This window comes from Netta rufina (assembly GCF_964035555.1).
Source record: "Netta rufina genome assembly, chromosome: 5".
NCBI lineage: Eukaryota > Metazoa > Chordata > Aves > Anseriformes > Anatidae > Netta > Netta rufina.
In genome coordinates, this window is record NC_140128.1 from 16844146 (window position 1) to 16865544 (window position 21399).

At 42.5% G+C, this 21399-nt stretch overlaps 1 protein-coding gene across 1 annotated transcript in view; it reads left to right on the top strand.

The window, feature by feature from the left end:
* ABTB2 (ankyrin repeat and BTB domain containing 2) overlaps nt 1-21399 on the top strand; it is a gene marked incomplete at its 5' end in the record, with an annotated part of 139345 nt that overhangs the window by 83631 nt on the left and 34315 nt on the right. The window contains 2 exons of the mRNA XM_084288542.1: nt 4069-4215; nt 6907-7117. Of these exons, the coding sequence (XP_084144668.1) occupies nt 4069-4215; nt 6907-7117 (358 nt within the window). The remainder of the gene's footprint in view (nt 1-4068; nt 4216-6906; nt 7118-21399) is intronic.

A 21399-nucleotide genomic window follows, 5' to 3' on the forward strand; every position in this document is an offset into this window, starting at 1 on the left:
AAAGTTCCTTGCTCGAGGGCTGAACCAATTGCCCAGCTTAGGGAGAGCAAGCAGCGCGTTGCAGAGCCCTGCTCGTGGGCAGTCACCTTGTAGGCAAAGCTCGCAGCAGGACTGCAGCAACTGTTAAAGCACAAAGGTGTCCGAGAGTGTGAGGGGTCTTCTTCCTTGAACCCAGGTGAGACTTCAGAAATATTTTCAGTTGCTGTTTTTTAATATCTTGTTAGCATCAAATTACAGACAACAATTTCAAAATCTTTGGGCAAGCCAAATGATTTCAGTTTAAAGAACACTAACCTGGAGTTTTACCCAGTTGTGAAGCCTTTTAAGATCATTGGCAGCAAATGCCCATGAACCGGTTTCATATATTAACTGAGGTAGAATAAATATGCCTTTATTTCCAGCTGCTATTTCAAAGGCTATGGAAATACCAGAAACAAATTGTTAGCCAGCTGTGCCTTAATCACGGCACTACAAACGTGCTTTCAATCGGGCTGCTGTAGGGTGTTGCCTCACGCCGTTCTACAGAGGTGACTTCTTAGCTTGTGCTCTCGAGGCTTGATCTAAGGCCCACTAAAATTAATAGGTGCTCACTAACTTCACCTGGGCTTGGATCCATACCGAAAATCTTGGGTAATTAACAAAAAAAAAATTGTGACCAGAATGCCAGGATACAGCCTGAGATATAACCCAGCGTAACCCACATCAGAGAAAATGCTCTAAGAACGGTGGTGTGCATGCCTGAGTGGCTCATTCCTGCACAGTAATTAGGTGCTGGTTCACGTTGTTGTTTTGTGGAGAAAACATTTTCTTGAGCTTCAGGAAGTAAATCAGCAGTTCTAACGTGATTCCAAACAGAAAGAGAGTGTTTAGACATGAATTGATTTATTTCAATTATAGTTTTGCTTATTTAGTTAGCCGTGATTAAAACCAGCGTTGCCACAAATATAAAAATACAGAAATGTGAATGCCAGACAGAAGTAGAAGTTGCCTCTACAGTTTATACCTTTGTAACACCTTTTACTTACAAATTGCTCGGTTTGGATGGGAGCAGAGCTGATACCACCATTTGGGGTACAAGTAGTCATCACAGTGCAGTTGTTTTTACAGTCAAAGTTTTTTTTTAATTGGTATTAAAACTTAAGTCCTGTTCCTAATTATAATACCAATAGTCAAAGCTTGACTGCAGATGTCCTTGTGCCTGAATTTCTGATCTGAAGAGCAAGCATTGTGCTTTTCCAACTCTGCAGTTACTGGCAATATATTGGAAGAGAAATCACGGCCAGCGTGCTGCGAGATGAGGGCCATAAAGCTCTTCAGTAATAATTTGTGGGGTACGGTTCTGCTCTGCTGCCCGCCCAGGGACTGCTCTCAGTCTGCCTCCAGCGCTGCAGGGAGCGGTGTGGCTTCCCCTTCCCAGGCTTGCTCATACCCACCAAGACCTGCCCGACCTGGTGAGCCTTTGCGAGGCCTTAGGTAAGCAGGGCCTGATTCATCCCCCACTGCGGTCCCCGGGAAAATCCCCGGTGACATCACTGGGCTTTGGCACGGGGCCGGAGTCTCGGTAACTTCCTCGCTGCTCCCTGGTACGCCGGGGATACTCCTCAGCCATACCACGGCAGGTGAGAACATAAATCTCACCCGTGACTGTCTCGTATGAGCAATTTTTCCAAAAGTAAATAAATCATCCCTCTTTCGTCTTACCCACAGCACCTGGCAAACAATTAACTGAAAAACTGAGAAGGTGTTGTTTCCTACGTGAGCCAACTTAAATCAGTCTGCAAGCCTTGATTTTTAATTCCTCTTTAGAAAATGGAACCAAGTGAGGCAGGCTGGCAGAGGAAACGTGCACCATTTTTTAGCTCTGCATGGTTTAATAACGTAACTGCCAGTTTCTGTTTTCGCCTCTGTAGAATTATATGCCTCTATTTGAAACTTTTGACAAATCAGTCTATTTTTGTTCTCCCTCTGCCATAAATTCAATCCATATGTCTTAAAACATCCTTTCATAGCTTTAACGTGGAAAAGGAAGTGGCTTAGGCTCTGTATAGGAGGCTACAGTGTAGTTAGCAAGCTCTTCTAGTTTGCATGCATCGCTTCTGTTAGCTTTTAAAGCCTCGACTTCCTAATTATTCAGGTTACAGAGGGCATTGGCAGAGTTTTCTCCATTAACTAACAGTGAAGTACAGTGAAGAAGCACAACAGGATAAATCATTCCCTTATCCTCAAAATGTCCAGGATGTTTTTGATGCAGTCCTTGGCTTTGCCACTGAGCAGGATGCAAGGAGGATGTGAAAAGGGTAGGAGAGATCAATTCAGCATATAATTTCAAAGAAAACATCAAGACAAAGAAACAAAGGTCTTGCCCAATACGCTGCAGTTCAACTGGCAAGGGTTTTGTTTGACAAAACTGCAGAGCACCTACGTGACAGGAGGTCGCTGCAATTTGAGCAGAGTATCTCCGCATCCAACACTGAGCCGGGGTCATGAGGTGAGGGTGGGAAGGAAATGCAGGTCGAACCTGAAAGCTGTTGGTATGGCTTTGCGCGGATCAAAGTGGAAAAATCCAAAATACAGGATGCAGCAGGGTAAGAGCACAGGCAGAAGGGGCCGTAAGCATCCTTGTCTAACATCACAGAAAATTTAGTTCGAGGATATGTTGCTGCAATTGTGGGATAAATTGTAATTAATGATGTGGCAGCAGCTGAACACCAGGATACAGGAACTCTGGGTGAGTGGACTCCAAAAAGCTTTTCAGAGTCCACCTGCACTGTGGATGTGGTGTCATGCTGTGGCTCATCGGGACTCCCCGCAGGGTGCCAGCAGAGGAAGCAGGTCCCCTCTCCCACCTGCGCCCTGGTCACATATCCCTGCCCCCTGCCTCCCAGCAGCCATAGAGGTCACAGCCCCTCTCCCCTCTGTGCCACTCCGAGCAGTCCTGTGGCCACAGGGCAAAACCATTCAGCTCACTAATTGGAAGAAAAGCTGATCAACTAATGAGTTTCTGGGAGGAAAGCAGAGGAGGCAAAATTGTATTTGGGGGATCTGCGTGGCACTGACTTGCAATGGGGCTGCAGATTTGCTGCGCTCAAGCAAAGTTATGGGGTGAAAAGTGGGACTGGGGAGAAGTAAATGGCTGCCTCTTTTAGGGACAGCTTGCACATCAACATGAAGCTGTATCTCAGGGGTTTTTTGTACTCTCCCCAGTTGTCACTACCATTCCCAGCCTGTTCACCCAAAAAGCCTCTAATTTGTCACCAGTGCAAATGAGCTGTAAGGACAGGCACAAAGCATGACGAGGTCACAATAATGACAGAAAACTGTTTGCAAATCCTTAGTTGTGTTTGGTTACTGTGCATTAGTGCTCACGTATGCAAGATAAAATCCTTCAGAATGGAAGGGGTGCGTGTACAGTGACTGCATGTGTGCAATGTTACTATCCTTCCAATCTATCTCTGATAAAGGGGTCATTTACAGAGATGAAAATACAGTCAACCTTAAAACTTGTAGGCGTAGTTTGGCAAAGCCAAAGGTTCACGCATGTAGAAACCACAGTCTGCACATTTGAAACTGCATGCAGGTTCAAAGAACTGGCATAGCCCCTGGCTTTATTTTCAGAGCTGCAAAGATTGCAGCTACCATTTACCCTAGATGGACTTGAGGTTATCTTCCACACCTCTGAAAATCAGGCCCTTATATCTAGCAATCTACATACAGCTGTTCAAAGGCAACCTGTGTGTGCACAGCTGAGTTGTTGTATAAACAATGTTAGAGACTTCACTAACGCTTTTCATGTAGCTTTATCTCAACTGCAATTTGTTTCTAGTTTTTACGGGCTGTGGAAACACCCATCTGTGCTACCTGGAGCCCAGTTGCCGTGTTCTATTCATTCCAATGGTATTTACAGCACTACTTGATTTTGTTTGAACTGTTCAAAAAACCTCGAGTCCCTTGACTAAGGCACAAACGTGTTTCAGCTCCATATCGCTACTATCAGTACGGAGACTCGCTTTTCCGCTCCTGTAACTTCTCTTGTAACAGGTCTGTTCCTTTCCTTTCTCTCTTCCCTAGGTGTGCTGTCTCTGCCCGCCTACTTCAGCCCCTACAATGACGGCTCTGTGTGCAGCGATGGACGGGCTGATGCTTACGCCCAGCTGGAGCTCCGAACTCTAGAGCAGTCTCTGTTGGCAACTTGCGTTGGAAGCATCTCTGAACTGAGTAAGTTTCAGTTGTAATTGAATGTGGGTTTCTTTCAGTGAAGCAGGAGAGCCGGTCCCTCTGCTATTGAGGTCAGTGGGAGCGTTGCCATTGTTGACAGTGTGAGGAGTATGTGGCCAGTGTTGTGTAAGATTTAATTGTCTCATGGTGCCGTTTATGAAAATGAAGTTGGTTCATTAGACTACTTTATACTTAATTAATGTATATAAGATGCGTTTTTTCTAGCCTTTTGGTAGTTAGTGGTACTAGTGCCAATAGAAGATGGATGCTTTTGCCTAGATACTTCTGGAGGCTTTCTTGGACTTCTGTGGAACACAGCAGTGGCACCTCCCTCAGATGGCTGAGAGGGTTCCTTTTTTAGAGTTTACACAGTGGAAATGTCAAGGGTACAGGATACTCAAGGAAAAGCTTTTTGGTTACTTAAAAACAAAAAGTGGAGGGGAAAAAAAAAATCTGAGAGCACTTCAGTAACAAAAACTTGTTCAGAACTTTTTTTAATGGTAACCAAATGAAATGTTCCATTCCTAGACTACTCACAAAGCCCCTTTAAAGTAAACAAAAATGATTTGTGTTTTCCCAGTCTACTTTTCCCTTGCAACGTTTCTGCTGGCATCACTTTCTTAGTCTCTACCACGTGAATGCTAATGAATGTCGGGGGCCAGCAAGGAGTTTGTGGGTTTCGCCATTTATTTTGCAACCTGCCTTAATTTGAGGTTTTCAAATTCCTTTAACACACCTCTATTTATCCTGGAACACAAGAGAACATTTGTAGCATGGGCCTATGATTGAATACAGCTTCCTCTCTCTCTTCCCCCAGCCTGCTTTGGCCAACTTGGTCATTACATCTAGTGAATAGATCTCCTGATACAGTTGCCTACTGATTTTTTATTTTTTTTTAATGTTGCTGCTTGTTGCCAAAAAAATAAAGAGAGTGAGTGTGCAAAGGAGAAGGAACGTTATTCTGTGCTGAAAATTTAAATTCCAGATGCATTTCTTCTATAATTGTGCAGGCTTCTGTGTTTAGTACCAACGCTAGAGGATTCACAACATTCTTGTAAAACTTTTAGATTGTAGAGAGTCAGGAGCTACTGAAGTGGAAAGGCGGAGGTGTTGGAAGGTTTTTGCATTCTGAAGTGGGTCCTTGAACATACTATGCACCAAACAAGTGGCACAACTTTACACTGGAAACAGAGATTTTTAGTACTTCATTGATCTGAACCACTAATAATGTTGTGTAGACATACGGGAGCTTTGTGGGGGTTTCTCCCTCGCCTGTGCAACACTAGGACCTCAGGGTTTCAGCTGGAAGTTGTTTGGCAAATTTAGAGTCTTGCTGTGATATAAAAGAACAAAAAGCTTCCTAAGAATCTCAGAGGGAGGTGCGAATAATTCATATCGTCATGGGTAAGTTCAAGGTGCTTTCTCAGGATCCAGCTTTGAGATGGGGTGGCTATTTCAGTTCCATCCTTTCCCAGTATTGTAGCTGTGGGACACAATGGACAGACATTTCCTGTGAGAGTTTTAGGGGACTGTAAAGCATAAAGCAACAGAAGATGCTCCCAAGGAAAAAATAGACCCTAGCTATGTATAGTAATCATTCAGACCGGTGGTATGGTAGTCACACTACTCAAAGATGTAATGTCTGGAGCCTTTATTGCAAAGCTTATGGAGTTTGTAATGCACCACAATAAAAGGAGAGTAAACAGGGTGTGCCCAAAGCAAGCATATTACACAAATGTCAGCTTTATGTGACTAAAGACTCCCTGCATAGCTGCTGTCTTGGGGTCATTGCTCTGTGAACTTTTTATGAATCTGCAGCCTTAAAGTTCTTTACTCATAGAAACAGTGTAACACAGGTTGCCTTTTTCAAGGCCTTGTCAAGTCCACCAGTACTCTGAAACAGAGGCAGTTTGGCTCAAATTCAAAGACCAAGAGGACTGAGCAGCTCCGAAAGCTCCTGGATTGCACTTATTACAAGGCTCAGGGGCAAATTCCTGGAGCAGCTTGTGACAGCCAGCATGATAAAGATTGGCTTTTTAATAAGAGAGTCAGGTCTTGTTATTCTGGAGAAACCTGCAGGTAGAGTGAGAAGGAGAAAATCAGACCCCTCAGAGAAGGGGTTTCTATACTGAATGTATCATTAATTAGTCACAGGCACCTGAACCTCAGAACCCAGTTGAAAGAATTGGGAGTAATCTCATAACCTAAAATACTGATGCTGGAGATGAGAACAAAATATTTATATTTGTGGTTCTGGCTTTGCCTTGTGTAAGCTATGCTCCCAGCTCAGGCAATTGATTGTAAAATCATTCTGATACCATGATGGTATCATCAGTTTTGTAGGCAGGTAAGAAACATTAATACCTGGTTTGAAATAGAAGAAAAACATCATTAAAACAGGATGGAAAAATCACTGTAAAGCTCTTGTTCTGAATGTATGGTGACTGAGAGGAGTTTAAATCTCTAAGTGATAACTTGCCACTTGAAATTGGCAACAAAATTTCCCTTACAACAAACTGCAAAAAGTGGCAGCTTGAGGGCAGGTTTTGGCTTAGTTAAAGAAAAAGTGTATTGGTACACAAAAGGCATTTCTCTTAGCTGTGAGAGATTTCATTTAGCTGGTAGAGTGTACTTAAGAGGGCCATGGATGAATAGTAAAGAGACACTTTTGCATTCTTTCTCCTTGTGCAGGTGATTTGGTCTCACGAGCAATGCACCACATGCAGTGCTTGAACACCATCCGCCCAGGCATGAGCCCCATTCGGCAAACGCGGCAGCAGCAACCCATCTCCTGGTCTCCTGATGCTCTCCATACCCTCTACTACTTCCTGCGCTGTCCTCAGATGGAGTCCATGGAGAACCCCAACCTTGATCCTCCAAGAATGACCCTGAACAATGAACGGTACGTGGGCTGGTGAGCTCAGTGGTCAGGGAGTTAGGCTAAGGTCTCCTTTTGTAGAGGTGCAGTGTTTGTATGAGCAGCGCTGGCAGTTTTGCAGGATGCTACCTATCAGGCATCAGTTATTCCTGCAGTCAGGCCAGATTATGCTGTCAGCCTTGCCAAGTTTACGAAGCCTTGGAATTGGAACTGGAAAGTGAGCTGTTTTTTCATGCAATCTTTCCGAGCGAGGCATATACTGTACGCTGCCAACGAGGCTTGTCTGGAGACACTGCCAAAAGTACATGTGGTTGCCTAAAGCAGTAAAGACCTTACCAAAGAAAATCTTACCTTCTGAATAGCACCAATTAACAATTGTCATCGTTCTCAGGAACAGGAATGTCATTTGCTGTGCAGAGTTTTGAAGGGATTTATGACCAACCATCATAATGATTACTTCAGTTGATGCTGTGTGTATGGTACACAAAGAAGTTCATATAGGAAGCCAATAACTGAACAGAAAATGCAGTGGGTTGCCCTGCCTTTTTCCAGCATCATACCTGACTCTGAAAGTAGGCTCATTATTAGAGTGGGTCAGAAATTTTCCAGTGGGATGTTTTTTCTGTTAGAAACCTCCCTGATTTCCTTCCTGCCCAGCAACTTGGCAGCCTGCCTGACAGGCGGGTGGCAGCGGAGAGCCTAGGAGCCCTCAGAGCCCTGGCCACAAGTTGAGTTCTTTGACAGGTCAGGGAGATCCTGCTCCTTGTGCTCCTCGGCTCAAAAGCAGACCGATAACTGGCTGCCTTGCAGTTGCATCCTGCAGAGAGACCCAGGCCTCTCAGGACTTAGGTTTACCCAGTTTGAAATGCATATTGAACTATGTATTTATTTCAGAAATCTTACCTGAACCGAAAATTTTGGTTTCTGATTAACACTAGCCAGTACTTATGCTAGTTTACCTTCAGATTTCTTTTAGCCTGCTGGACATCAGGCAGATGGCTGTATCCTGGCCCTCTTTGTTTCTGATGCTGCAAGTCAGCCCCAGATCTCATGCAGCCCTACACTGGCCTGCACCAAGCCTGCCGCCAGGTGTTCACCACCACCAAAGCTGTGGCTGACGGCTTTGTGGCCAGAGCCTGGCAAGTCAGGACTGAGAATACTTCCTGAGAAAAGCAGTCGACTGAACTGTCTTCTTATAAGGCTCTGAATTTTCAGGCTGAAGTGCAGAAAAACAGGCTGGACAAAAGGCAGCCTTTATAACTGCAGGCTCAGTAAGTTACTTTAAGGAAAACCTCAAATAAGGAGAGAAGTATAAAGCTGTCACCCCTAAGTTTTCTGTTCTGCCAAAATATTTTACATGTGGCTGGTCTGTGTAGCTACCTCCACTGGTTGCTTTTCATTTTCTCTTGGTTGCTTAACTGGCTTTCTGTACTTGATCGTAGTTTGTACTAGAGTGACTTTGAGGTCTCGGTCTGGGAGCAAAACTGTTTTGCGGAGTAAAAAAAAGGTTTTACTTCTGCTTATGTCTGATCCTCCCCCAATAGAAACAGCAGTATGGTAGCTAATCTTAATCAAATGCCCTCCCTAGTGTAAGACGATTTATTTTGCATTTAATGTTTGCAGGCTGTGCAAAAAATTAGTTTTCATGGTGCCAAATTCTGTAAAGTTGTACCATTAGTTTCCACAGCTGTGCAGCTGAAGCTGATAAGCAGCTTGTGTCAGAAACGTAGATTAAACTTTCTATTTTGTGTTGTGCTCTTTTCAATATTTGCAGTATGATGATGTTACTGCAGCTACTTGTTTTGTACACAGAGGGTAATAAACGAGTTAACAGGAGCGCAGTCATCTCTCCAACTGCTCCCAAACAATGCTTTTCACATGGTTTACCGGAGTTTGTTTGGAATGCAGGCTGCAACTCTATTCTGTTTTAAAATCTGCACTAGATCCTATAACAGCTGGTGTAAGGGAAATTTCTGCCATTTTTTTCTGACCAGTATTTAGCTGTAAAGGAAATGAAAGAGGATATATTAAAATGGAGCAAAAACTGGCATTAGGGAAGAAAAAACAGAATTTGAGGACTATCAGGTTAAATAATTGGCTTTGTAAAGTTTATGAAACCTGGAAATGAACTTAATACTGCCCAATATGCTAGGGAAGAACATGTAATCTTACCTTTCGTTTGCCCCAAATGCGTATGTGTCTTAATGTATTGACCTCTGTGCACATTATTTAGTACAGCCAGTGGGATAAATACTGCTGGCAGCACTTTATGCAGGAGACAGTTTACAGTTTCCTAGCTAAAGAGGAAAGATGGTTGAGGCTGCATGTGAGATGCCAGACTCATGGCTAAATAGATGAGAGTACTGATCCACCTAATGTGCATTGGCAAAGCTGTGCAGCCCAGTTTTTACTCTTTACTGAGCCGTGCTAAATCAGCTGCAGACTCTGCAAACTCTTTTGTGTGTTTATGCTCCCTCTCTGGAATATACTTGTGATGTACGCTGCAATCCTAGTTTGTTTTCTGCTGAAAAACATCTCGGTCACAAACAAGGACAGTAATGCTGACCTATTCTGCATTTGCTTGTGATTTGGTTCATAGCCTGCTGTATAAATCTACCATCGTTGAATACCAGTCTGAAGTTTAGCAAAGAGAGGGACAGCTGTTTGAGCTGCAGGCTTGGTAAAACCCTGTCTTGATCTTGGTTACATCTGTGAGCCATACAGATTCAAAGCCGTGTAGTAGGAACTGCAGTTGTGCAGTGCAGCGATGGACCAGACAGCCCACTGTCCACCCTGCTTGACTGTTGTATGTGAGCTTTGTGTGTGTCACGCTGTGATGCAAAGTGCTATGAAAATCATGAGTCTGTGGGGCTGGAAGGCCTTTACTGTGCTTCCCTGCAATGTGAAGGGAAGTGTAGAGTTCAAATTCTGAAGCCATGCTTAATGGAGGCTGTCATGCCTGGGCTGCCATAAAGGGTTTTTAAAAACCTAGCCAAGCTTCTGAACATATCCTGCAGCAAACTATACAAAGCATGAAAACGTACGTATTGCAGTTAGGTATGCAAAGCACCCCAATGCACAGAGCCAGTTTAAACTCATAGAGGTTATGTACCTTATCCTCACTAAATACCTTGGCAACTAACGAATTGTGGATAGTGATCTGTAGAGTCCTGCAGGAATGGCGTGGATGTAGCCATCTCCCTAGAGCTTTGCAGATAGAGAACCTTTCTGGTTTGGCCTCCAGTGGATGAATGATTTGGGATATCAGTAGACTGAAACTCTGGGAATTTTGTTGGTTTCGTCTGGTTCTGACACTTACCTCCAGGCAAAGACACCGAAGTGGAAGAATGAGCTGAGGCAGAACTAGACAGGAAGCAACCAGCTATCTTTAGCAAAACATTTGAAACGTTTCCACAATGAATGTGTAGCTGCTGACTCTATGACCAAACCGTGACCCACCTGGAACCCCAAACTGCATTTGCTGCGTGGGCAGTAAGCTATCTGCCGTTTGGTGTCAGGTGAGCCACCTGAGGAAGTGTTTTGCAAGTAAAGTGCCACTTGTGCAATACTTTGGCAAATGAATTAGACCCTAAGGTGAGATCAAGCAGCTTTACTCAGTAGCCTGGCTGCCTGAAGGCTAAGAACCTGTCCAAGCCATGAGAGAGCACATCTGTCTTTGTTGCTGCAGAAAGTCTCTCTGCTGAGCAATAAAAAATATATATATATTATTATTTTTTTAGTTTCTCAGGAATCATAGTGTATATTGTGTCAGAGATCAGACAATGTGCTTTTGGACCATGGAGAGTGAGCAGACGTGTGGCACTCCCTCTCTCCGCTCTGTTTCTGCTGTTTTTTTTCCCATTGCTTATGTCAGGCTAGCTGAGTTTGGGAGCACTCTGCAGTGTGAGATCATGTCCCAGAGCAGCAGAGCATGTTTGCTGGCATTGTTTGGGATACTGTGACTTGAGAAGGGCCATCCAAAGGTAAACTAAGTTTCTTTCTCCCTTCATTTTTTCCCTGAGTGGAATATAAAGCTTTTGTGTGATTTTTAATGGTGTGTCCAGGCAAGATTGCCCTCTCAGTGATACTTATCATAGGGAGTGATTGTCTTCTCTCTGTAGAGCACAAATTGAGGTCAATATTCTAGTCTCATTTTACAGCTGGGTGGACTAGTCTACCCAAGATTAATTGACAGGGCAGCAGACCAGCCTTAAAGCTAGAAATAGAGGCCAGTCATTGCCCTCATCCTCTCTATTTTTGAATGCAAGATCTAAAAAGCACAGATTATCGTGTGGGCACAGCATTTATTGTAGGAAACTTAGTATGACCCTAATAGCTAAGAAAAGAGAGAAAAAAAAAAAAAAAAAAAAAAAAGGTGGATCCTGGGATCCTGCTTCCTGTTGTGTCGCTTATTATCCATATGTGTTTGGTGACTAGGCTAGTCTTCTTCCTGTTCCAGCTACCCTATTCAAACATCAATAAATTGTTTTCCTATTGCTGATATTGTTGATATGTAGAATGATCTAAAGGTAATTCTAGGCTTGTTCATCAGTGCTCATGGATCCGGTCACACCAGAGCTTTCTGAGCTATCTGACTTGCAGACACGCCAAGTTTTGCATGTCTAAGTTCGCTGGTGCATCATTTTATTCCAAATATCAGTGAGTATTAAACAATTTATATCAGCAGAAGCACACTGACTGTACCCATCTGACTGTCGGTGAAAATCCAGTAAAACACTAGCGAAATTCCAGGGCTGATGTAGAATTTGTCAGCTGCCAACAGTAAAATTCAGGGCTTGCCAATTTGATGGAAATTCACAGCTCTTCAGCTGGAAAAGCTGTGGACACTGCAAGGAGCCAACTGCAATCACGCAGGGGGCCACCTCATAAGAAAAGAGAAAAGGGAAAGTTTCATTCTCTTTTCCCTGTGGAGGGGTCTAGAATACTTGCCTCAGATTTTATTACTTCTCTAGAGAGGACTCTGGTTTGTGAAGCGATTGTAAACAAGTCTGGCATCACTCAAAGGATTGCTTCCTTTCTGCATGAAATCCTTCAGAAAGCCTGCTGCACATTCTGCTTTTAGCTGGATGGCTGTTTTTATTGACAAGGTTCAAAAGCGACCTAAAAATTTCCTACTTCAACAAGAGTGCTCCCATTACACCTTGCTACCTCATGTGATTCAGGACCCATGAATAAGCATGCAAACCCTCCTTCAATAGGCTCAAGCAGGAGAAATGGGCTCGTGCCTACTCTCCTGAGTCATGTTAGCAGGGCAGAAAGGAGATGAGTTATCTACTTGTGTTTTATTTGTGCTGTATTTCCGGCAACACCTGCTCTAAAACATAATCTGTTGGGAAAGCATATGCATCTGAAGCTGCCAGGAGGAAGACTGTAGCTCTTTCATGCCATTTCTGAGCACTGTTTGCTCAAATGCTATATTCATCCAATATTTGGCTTATTGGTTTCAGTCATCATTAAATAAAACATTTGATATTTGTCTTGTGATATATAATCCAACTTTACTCTGGCTAGCATGGAAACCAGGGTTAGGTCTATGTTAATAGTTCCTGGTACGGTCTCAAGATCCTGTCCTTTAAATTGATGGTAACCTGAGCCTATTATGCTTTCAGATTCAGATACTCATGTTCAAACCGGATTGAGTGGGGCAGTGGCTTTATGGCCCTATTTTATTTTTCATACTTTGCAAAATTCAGTCTGTTCTCAGATACATCAGAGAAATGCCACTCAGTTTTACTGGGGAAAAAAATAATCTCAAAGTAGCTTGTGCCTGTGCTTTGCTAGAGCACTGCTTTCAAGGGTCTTCTCACTTAGTTTCCTTATCAAGAGCGTTGCAGTGTTTGACGCAAATAGAGAAATCCTGTGCTATGGCTTTTCCTAAATCCCCAGTGAGTATCTGGTGAAGATGTTCTCATCTCTTTTTTTATTATTATTTTGACAAAGCATTCCTTTGATCTTAACTTAGTACCTTTTTTTTTTTTTTCTTGATGATCTCTAGGTGCTTTGTTAGAAATAATTAAAGTCCTCATTTTTTTCCCTCTTGATTAGCTGCATTCTTTCCCTCTGCTCAGAAAATGCCTGGGACACTACATGCTCATTCTGGAATGGCTTGAGACACGAGCGGTTCAATCACACGGATCAATTTATACAGCAGTATCGATCCATATTAAAGAGAATAATAACAACCCAGTTGCTAATGAGAACTATCTCCAGAAAGTCCTGCTTGGTGTTGCATGGGCACCCAACTGGCAGAGAAGGAAGGAAAATCAGGAATAACCTGCAGAGCCTGCTGCTGAGACCTGCGTTTGCTTGAGCTGTGTTCTCCACATCACTGCTTTCAGTGCTTCAGCTAAGGCTTTTCAGGACAAATCTTTTCTCCAGATGGATGTTTCCAGACTCTCACTGGTCTGTCATGAGGCTTTTTTCCCCCTCTACTCTTTTAAACTGCAGGTTTATGGAATTTTATTAAGTGCAATAGCTACATCATTGTCTGTCTTTTAGATTTATCTGTGGCCTAGCCTTTCCTAATTCAGATTTTATATATTTATGTCTGAATTCTTGTCTCTTACAGCCATATTCTATTGTTACCATGATTCATCAGGAAGAGAACTTGATACACTTGGTTCAATGAGCTGTGTTTTTGCAAAGGTCTGCAAGAAAATAAGTGCTGGGTTCTCTTCTCTGGGAGATCATAGTATCTTTCTGCTCTCTCTACAGCTGCCTCACTAAACACATGAAAGACTTACTGCCATTCCCCTGTAAAACCAGTTTTCTGATAAATGTCCCTTTAGCTTGTTTTGAAGTCTGGTATCCTCCATAAAGACTAAGGGCAGCATCCTGCTCTACAGTGCACACCGCTGGGTCCAAATCTGACCTCAGCTCAGGGCCTGTCACGGCTGCAGGCTGTTAGCTCTGACATAGGGATGCAGCCCCGTGTGGGTATGTCTTGTAAAGGTTATTGTCTGTAGTTCAACTTGTTTGTTGTTCTGTTTGTTTAGAGACACACAGAAGTAGGCTTTTTGAGTCAGGGCATTTGCTTTTTTTTCTCTCTCTCTTTTTTTTTTTTTCCCCTTCTCTGTCCTCAGGCCTGAAAAGCTGATGGATTTTGACAGAATCTTGAAATTCGTGATCCAGACTCTCACTATATCCAGGTTATCACTATATAGTGTGTGGACATGCTTACTTTCATTGTGTACATACAGACTGATTGGAATTGATTACAGTTAAGTCTAGGTATAAAGAATTAATTAAAAGTAAACCCTGATTCAAGCATTTGTCTTGAGAGAGCATGATGCTATAGTCATACACTCATGATTAACAGTGTTTAAATCCCAGAAGTCAACAAGTTGATTTTAGAAAGACACATCAGTGAACGTATTCCAGTCCCACTGCCATAGTCGCATTGCTTTTTTTTTATTTTTTCTTTTTCCCCCAGAGCTATTGAGATATAAATATACTGATTAAAATAGAACAGAAAGTAACAGAGTTACTTAAAACAGAAGTAACTCTTAAATTGAATTGTGCCATTATAGCATTGCTTGTTTAGAGTAGACATAAAAATATGTTTTTCTTTGTTTTGAAGAGGGGGGAAAAGAGCAAATTTGCTGTTGATGAAAGATTAGTTTGGTAAATTTAATAGAAGAATAAGAAGACTATAAACGGATAAGGCCAGCTTCCTTCGCTATCATTCAGGAGAGAGGCTGTTACCATGTACTTTTGCCTGTTTGAGTCATAGACCATTTAACTTCAGTCTTGATTGTGATTTTGAGATATTCATTCACAAGCAAGATTGAGTGAATGGCCTTGCTTCAGAGGCCAGTAAGCTACAAACAACATGCATCTGTTGACTAAAATTAACTGTTTGTTGGCAGCGCTGTTCCTGACCTTAGGCACGATAAAATATGTGCTATGCCCATACTAAAAAGTTACATAATATATTTTAACGCCTTCCACAATTTTGAGAATTGATTTTATATCGTTTATTAGGAGTCATAACTTTATCGTGCTTGTGGTGAACAGCTTTCACCTTTCTGCTTTTTATGGTGACAGCACGTTACAGCAGTAACATCTAGCCAGAACAAAACACAGAAACGCTTAAAAACTACTGACTTTGAACAGAGTCACATCTCATGCTACGTATGAGCTCGTGATGTCCTAACTGAGAGACTGAAGAGGGATCTAAAATAAATACTTGTCATATTTCTTACTCCATGTGTTATGTATGCTCATATACATACACATGTATGCCCTGAGCACCATAGCACTGGCACATGAAGTGAATTAAAAACAAGTCATATTAGTTAAAAGTCAGTAGGTAACAGTACTTACATTTGGCTTTCAGGGAATATTCCTGCCTGTGTCTGTCATTGGAATATTTTTAAGTCTCTCTCTCCCTCTCTCTCTCCCTTTTTTTAATTGTTCATTTCTTTATAGTTCAAAGATTGTAAAATTGGAAAGTGAGATGACCTTGCCAGTAGTGAAGGGAATTAATTGCTAACCCTGAGGATCAGATTCATCCAAGTGTAACTGCTGAAACTGGCAATACAGTCTACTCTGAATTAGATTCTTTTTCTGTCTTTTATGTTGCCTGTATAAACAAACACTGCTTTTTGTTGTTGTTTTTTTAACTCTGTATCTCACACCTGGGTAGACTAGCCTTTCTGCCGTGTTACTGGCTGTAAGCAATTTGTAGTGTTACTAGGGTGTTTCCAAAGTAGCCTGTATCCTCTGATCTTCTGTATCAGAGTAGGGGTGTGGTACAAACAGAGGTTATTTAAAATCTCTGCAAAATCGCAAGAAGAATCTCACTGTTATACCAAATTGAACAGTACACAGCAGACTTCACGAAGAGTAAAGAGACTGCTTCCCTATGCCAGCCTTGGCACAGAGGAAAAGCATTATAGGTAAACAAGAGCATCTACAGTGAAACAAATACTTGCCTTTAATAGTTGTATCTGAAGCTGTGTGCCAAAAAGTCAGGCTTTTAGGCTGTCTTGAAACCTTGCTGCTGAACGTGCATTGGTTTCCAATAGATAGACAATTTATCAGAAAGGATCTGCAAAGTCTCAGATGTCATAGATACAAACATACATGGGGACAGGTCACCTAAAAGATCACCAGGTGCAAATGTGTGACTTGATAGTTAGAAAAAACCACCTGTAAGCAGATAAGCTGGCAGTACAATCTAAAACAGATTCACTCGCCTGATTCCCCAACTGGAAGGGCCACTGTGCTTCTGAAGCCTGGATGGGTGGACACTGGGCCAGAGAACTGGAAGTATAGATAGATACTGCAGCAACATCTGGTGCTGCTTCCATGCCAGCCAAATGTTCATATTTCTTGTCATTACTAATCCACCCTATCTCTGAGCTTCTTTTCAACAATTTGCAATTATGTTCCTTTGATCCCAAAAGGCCGCAGCTCATCTGACACAATAGGGATGCAGGAGGTAAATGTGGAGCACTCCAGTAGGAATTACTGACAGAGTCTCTGAGAGTCGCATGAACTACATTTGCTGATCGTATCTGAAGATTGTCGGTAAATTATCAAGGTGCCTACTTTATTAAAATGTAACTAAAAATATCTGATATGTTTTGTGCAGCTGCAAGTGATTTTTAAATACTGTATTAGTATGTAAACTGAATGAATGTCAGGGCTGTGAATATCCAGGGTTGGACTGGATGATCTCCAGAGGTCTCTTTCAAGCTAAGTGATTCCCTCAGGTAAGAAACAAGGAAGATTTATCAGAAGAGATGTGCTTACTGAGTGCTGTGGAACTATCAGAGATGAGGGATTTGTAAGAAGCAGTTGTTTCTTGCATAAAGAACTGACATCCCTGGGAGCTCTTCCTGGAGTTCATTGCCTTCACCAATCTAACATTTTACACCGAAATGCAAATCCTGCCTATCTATTTGCTGATCTGTAATAATGAAAAAGTTGGAGAAAGCAGTAGAGGAAAAACATGTGTGTTAAACGATAATGGGCAAATAAAGGGAAAGTAAAATGGAAGAATCTTCATGTCATTCCCCTTTTCTCCCATGAGACTGTGTAGTTGGGTTTGGTGGAGTACCAGTGAGAGTTATACTGTGCTTTGTTATGTGATTTACAGTTAGCCTCATATCAGACCCTGGGAAGGAGCAAAAAAACATGGAACCCATTTCAAAATATACTGATATTGTGTATCACTCGAGATAGTGAGTGGGAGTAGTTGGTACAGATTATGAAGGGGAAATCGTGTTTAACCAACCTGGTAACCTTTCATGATGAGATGCCTGCCTTGCTAAATGATGGGAGAGCACTGGACGATGTGTATCTTGACCTTAGTAAGACTTTCAATACCGTCTCCCAAAACATCCTTATCGACAAATTTGATAAGGTATGGGCTAGACAAGTGGTCAGGGAGGTACACTTGGGAGCTGGCTGAGCTGCTGGGCTCATTGGGTTTGTAATCAGCGTTGTGAAGTCCAGCTGGAGGTCAGTCACTAGTGGCATACCCCAGGGGTCGATAGTGGGATCAATACTGTTTAATAACTTCATTAATGACCTGGATGACGAGACAGGGCGTACCCTCAGCAGACTTGCAGATGATATGAAACTGGGAGAAGCCTTGATACTGCTGATGGCTGTGCGACTGTTCATAGGGACCTCAGCAGTTGGAGAACTGGTCCAACAGGAATCTTGGTTAAGTTATGCAAAGGGAAATGCCACGTCCTGTATCTGGGCAGGAATGAGCCCAGTACATGCTGGGGGCTGACAAGCTGGAAAGCAGCTTTGCAGAAAAGGAACAGGAGGTCCTTGCTGCAAAGACAGTCAACAACATCCTGGGCTGCATTAGAGAGAAAATTGACAGCAGGAGGAGAGGGGATCCTTCCCCTCTGCTCAGCACTGGAGAGACACACCTGGAGTTCTGGGTCCAGTGCTGGGCTCCCCACTACACGAGGGAGATGGATGTACTGGAGTCAGTCCAGCAAAGGGCCACAAAGATAATGAAGGGAGTGGAGTTTCTCTCATTTGAAGCATGCCTGAGACAGCTGGGGTTGCTTCATCTGGGGAAGAGATGGCTCAGAGAGATCTTATCGGTGTCTATAAATACCTGGTAGGAGGGGAACAAAGACAAAGCCAGACTGTTCCCATTGGTGCCCAGTGAAAGAACAAGGGCACTACCTGGAATATATGTACAGAAAGGTCTATTTGAACATGATAAAGCTTTTTTTTTTTTTTTTTTCCCATGATAAAACCATTGTAACAGGTTGCCCACGTTGGCTGTGTAGTCTCCATCCTTGGAAGTAATCAAAATCCAACTGGACACGGCCCTGAGCAGCCTGCTTTAGTGGATCTTGGCTTGATCAGGGGTTTTGGGTGAAACAATCTCCACAAGTGCTGTCCATCTCAGCTGTTCTGTGGTTCCAGTTGCAGTATTTGTCCCTTAAAGTTGTTTTGTGTGTGTCAGCCTGCTAACTTCACAGTCATTGATAGGTATCAAGAAATAGTTTCTGAGAACTGGCTATTCAGTTAGACGGCAGGCAGTAGCCAAGCCTTACCACCTACCTAGAGAAGTAATAAGGCATTTGACAGTCTTTGTCCTGGCAGTTACAAAAGATTCTTCTGAAAAGTGCTTTTTCCTGCTTTCATAGGCGTTTTACAGTAGATCTCAATGCTTGCAGAAAATCCCTGGAAAGACCATCTTTGACCTAAGCCATTTCTGGCAAATATCCCCCGTTTGTAAAAATGTTTAAAAACTAGGTAGACAATCTTTGGCTCTCTTCTGTAGTAACAAAGAGATGATAGTGTGTGTGTGTGTATGCTACCACCCTGCAATTACTATAACTACAGCTACAGTAATTACTGTAACTACTGTAAAGATTTCAATGTTAAGTTCTTGGCTTCTGTGCTTCGGTTTCCATCTGTTCAGATAAAAAAGAAGGTGCAAGAAAATAAGAGCCTGGCAACTTCGCTGCTTGTATTCTCAGGGCTGGCACAAACAGAAATCTTTAGTGCCTGTGGGCACCCTGTGTTGTGCATTGTTTATTGTTTGCTATTTCATGATCAGAAGACTAAGCAGCAAATGAGCACGAAAAAGGAGGGAGCAGTAATGCAGGAAACTTAGAACAGAACTGTTACGGCATGTTTCACTAAAAAGGCATTTTAGAAATACAGAGATGAATAACGTGAGGTCTCCTGGCTTCTTTTTCCAGCTTTGGGACAGTGGCTGCCCATTAAAGTGGGAGACGACTGAGTCTAAATTTCTCTACTTGATCCTTGCTGGTTTGCCGTCATTTAATATCAGCCTGTCTCCGTTTTTACTAGACATAGCTCTTAAAAGACAGTGTCGTGATACTGCTGCAGTGCTTTTGTAACTCACAGAAATACAGAGCAGTAACTCTGGATGAAAGGTTCTGAACACGTTGCAAAGAAGGATGGTAAAAAGCCAACAAGTTACTTCTTTTTCAGTGATTGCTGTTTCCAATTGAAGTTAATATTATTTCCTATTGGACTAAATTACTGACGTGCAGAACTTGCCTGTTTCCTGAGGAAGGAGTTAGCTGGTGCTTTAACAAGGGCCATGCTAAATAAAGACGTAATTCTGAGCTTTGGCTATGCAGCAGCCATGGTTGGCAGGTTGTAGGGGTTTTCTCTCTTATTGTGGCTGACATCTTTGCAACACAGACCTAAGAGCTAAGTTCTCCTGAAGAGTAAATGTTTCTGGGTATAATTTATGATAATAGCAACAATCATTCTTCTCTTTGACCACGTGGAGATTAGAAACTAAGCTTTCCCCGGGGTAATCCTAGATTGAACGTCTCTGCATTGTTTCCTTCTTAAAGGAGACCCTGGCAGTTTGCTCTTCCTGGTCCCACAGCTGCAAGTGCGTGTACTGTCATGACCTGATGGTCACTTATGATGCTAAGCTGTACTGTTTTCATCAAGTGTTTTAACAGTAAGTGCTGAACCAACTGTTTTTAAAAGCCTGTCTGCTCTGCAAGACAAATCCCATTTAAATGAGTTACATGTCTGAGCGGATTCTCTCATGTTTGTGGATTCTTCTGGGGCTAAACAACCATGTGCTGATACAATGCATGCTGGTCTAACGTGTTTGCTCAGAAAGGAAAGAGGCTGAACGATGTTTTGCTCTCACTGCTTATCAGCATAAATCTGGAGTGATGTGCTGAAAAGGGGTACTCTCTGTCTGGAGTCAAGGTGCTGGGGCCTTCAGTTCCACTGAAATCTTCACCTAAAGTTCTTTAATGTATGGATTAGAAAGTAAATCATAAAGGCTAGAGAACGTGCAAGAGAGGCAGAAACTCTATGTTTTTATTCCCAGGCTTGCTGGAAAACTCTTCTACTGTAAGTATTTCACTTAGCCACTCCTCACCTCTTCAGCTCCCTTCAGAAATGCAACACATACTTCCAGAGAAATATGGGGTCTTCTGACACAGGTGTTTTAGAATCGCTAGTAGGAAAGGATGAATTGTCTGTGAGACAACACTAGAAGACAGGCAAGCTATCTGAGAGGGGTATAGGCACATTAGCATGAAATTATAACAGGACTCACATAACCTGCTCAGGACGCATCTTGTTGCAATTATATTGCTTCCAGCATCCAGACTGTGTGATTAAGGGTTACCTCTGTGCAGCACTGCACTGTGCCAGGCAGTCGGTGCTAAGTTCCCTGTTGTGACTGCCAAATTCTTCAGGACGGATCTCTCTGAAGAGTTAATGCATTAGAACATCACAGAAACATATGTTCCTTAAATGACTTTCCATCTGGGCATTCTTCTTTATACAAGAGAAGTTACAATAGTTTAATTAGCTGACTTTGGAACCTCTTTGTCTACTAAAGTCTCAATGTTGAGACACTCAGTAGGCTTAACCTTTGCTCAAAGGTAAGTGACCAAGATAACTTAAATTGACTACATGTAGAAAGGTTCGTTCACACTGGTATAGTGATGTGTTAGATTTTTGGCTAAGTACAGCTTTATCCATATAGTCAGGGCTCAGAAGTACCTGATATGAAGAAAGGCAAGTGAAAACTAGTTTATTTCTCAAATAATTTTGTTTCTTCAAGGTAAAGAAGTCTGTGAAGAAAGACTTCCGTTTCCCATCTTTCACATACATTTTATTGTTCCTTTGTACCTCGGATGCAGAGCACTGGGTGTTGACAGAAAGGTTTATTCAAGCAACAGGTAATGAAGTGTAGAGTAGACAAAGATTTTGAATGATAATTTGTTTTTCAACAAGTTGAAGAAAAATAATTGTGCACATTGTACTTGGCATTAGAGTTGATGTAT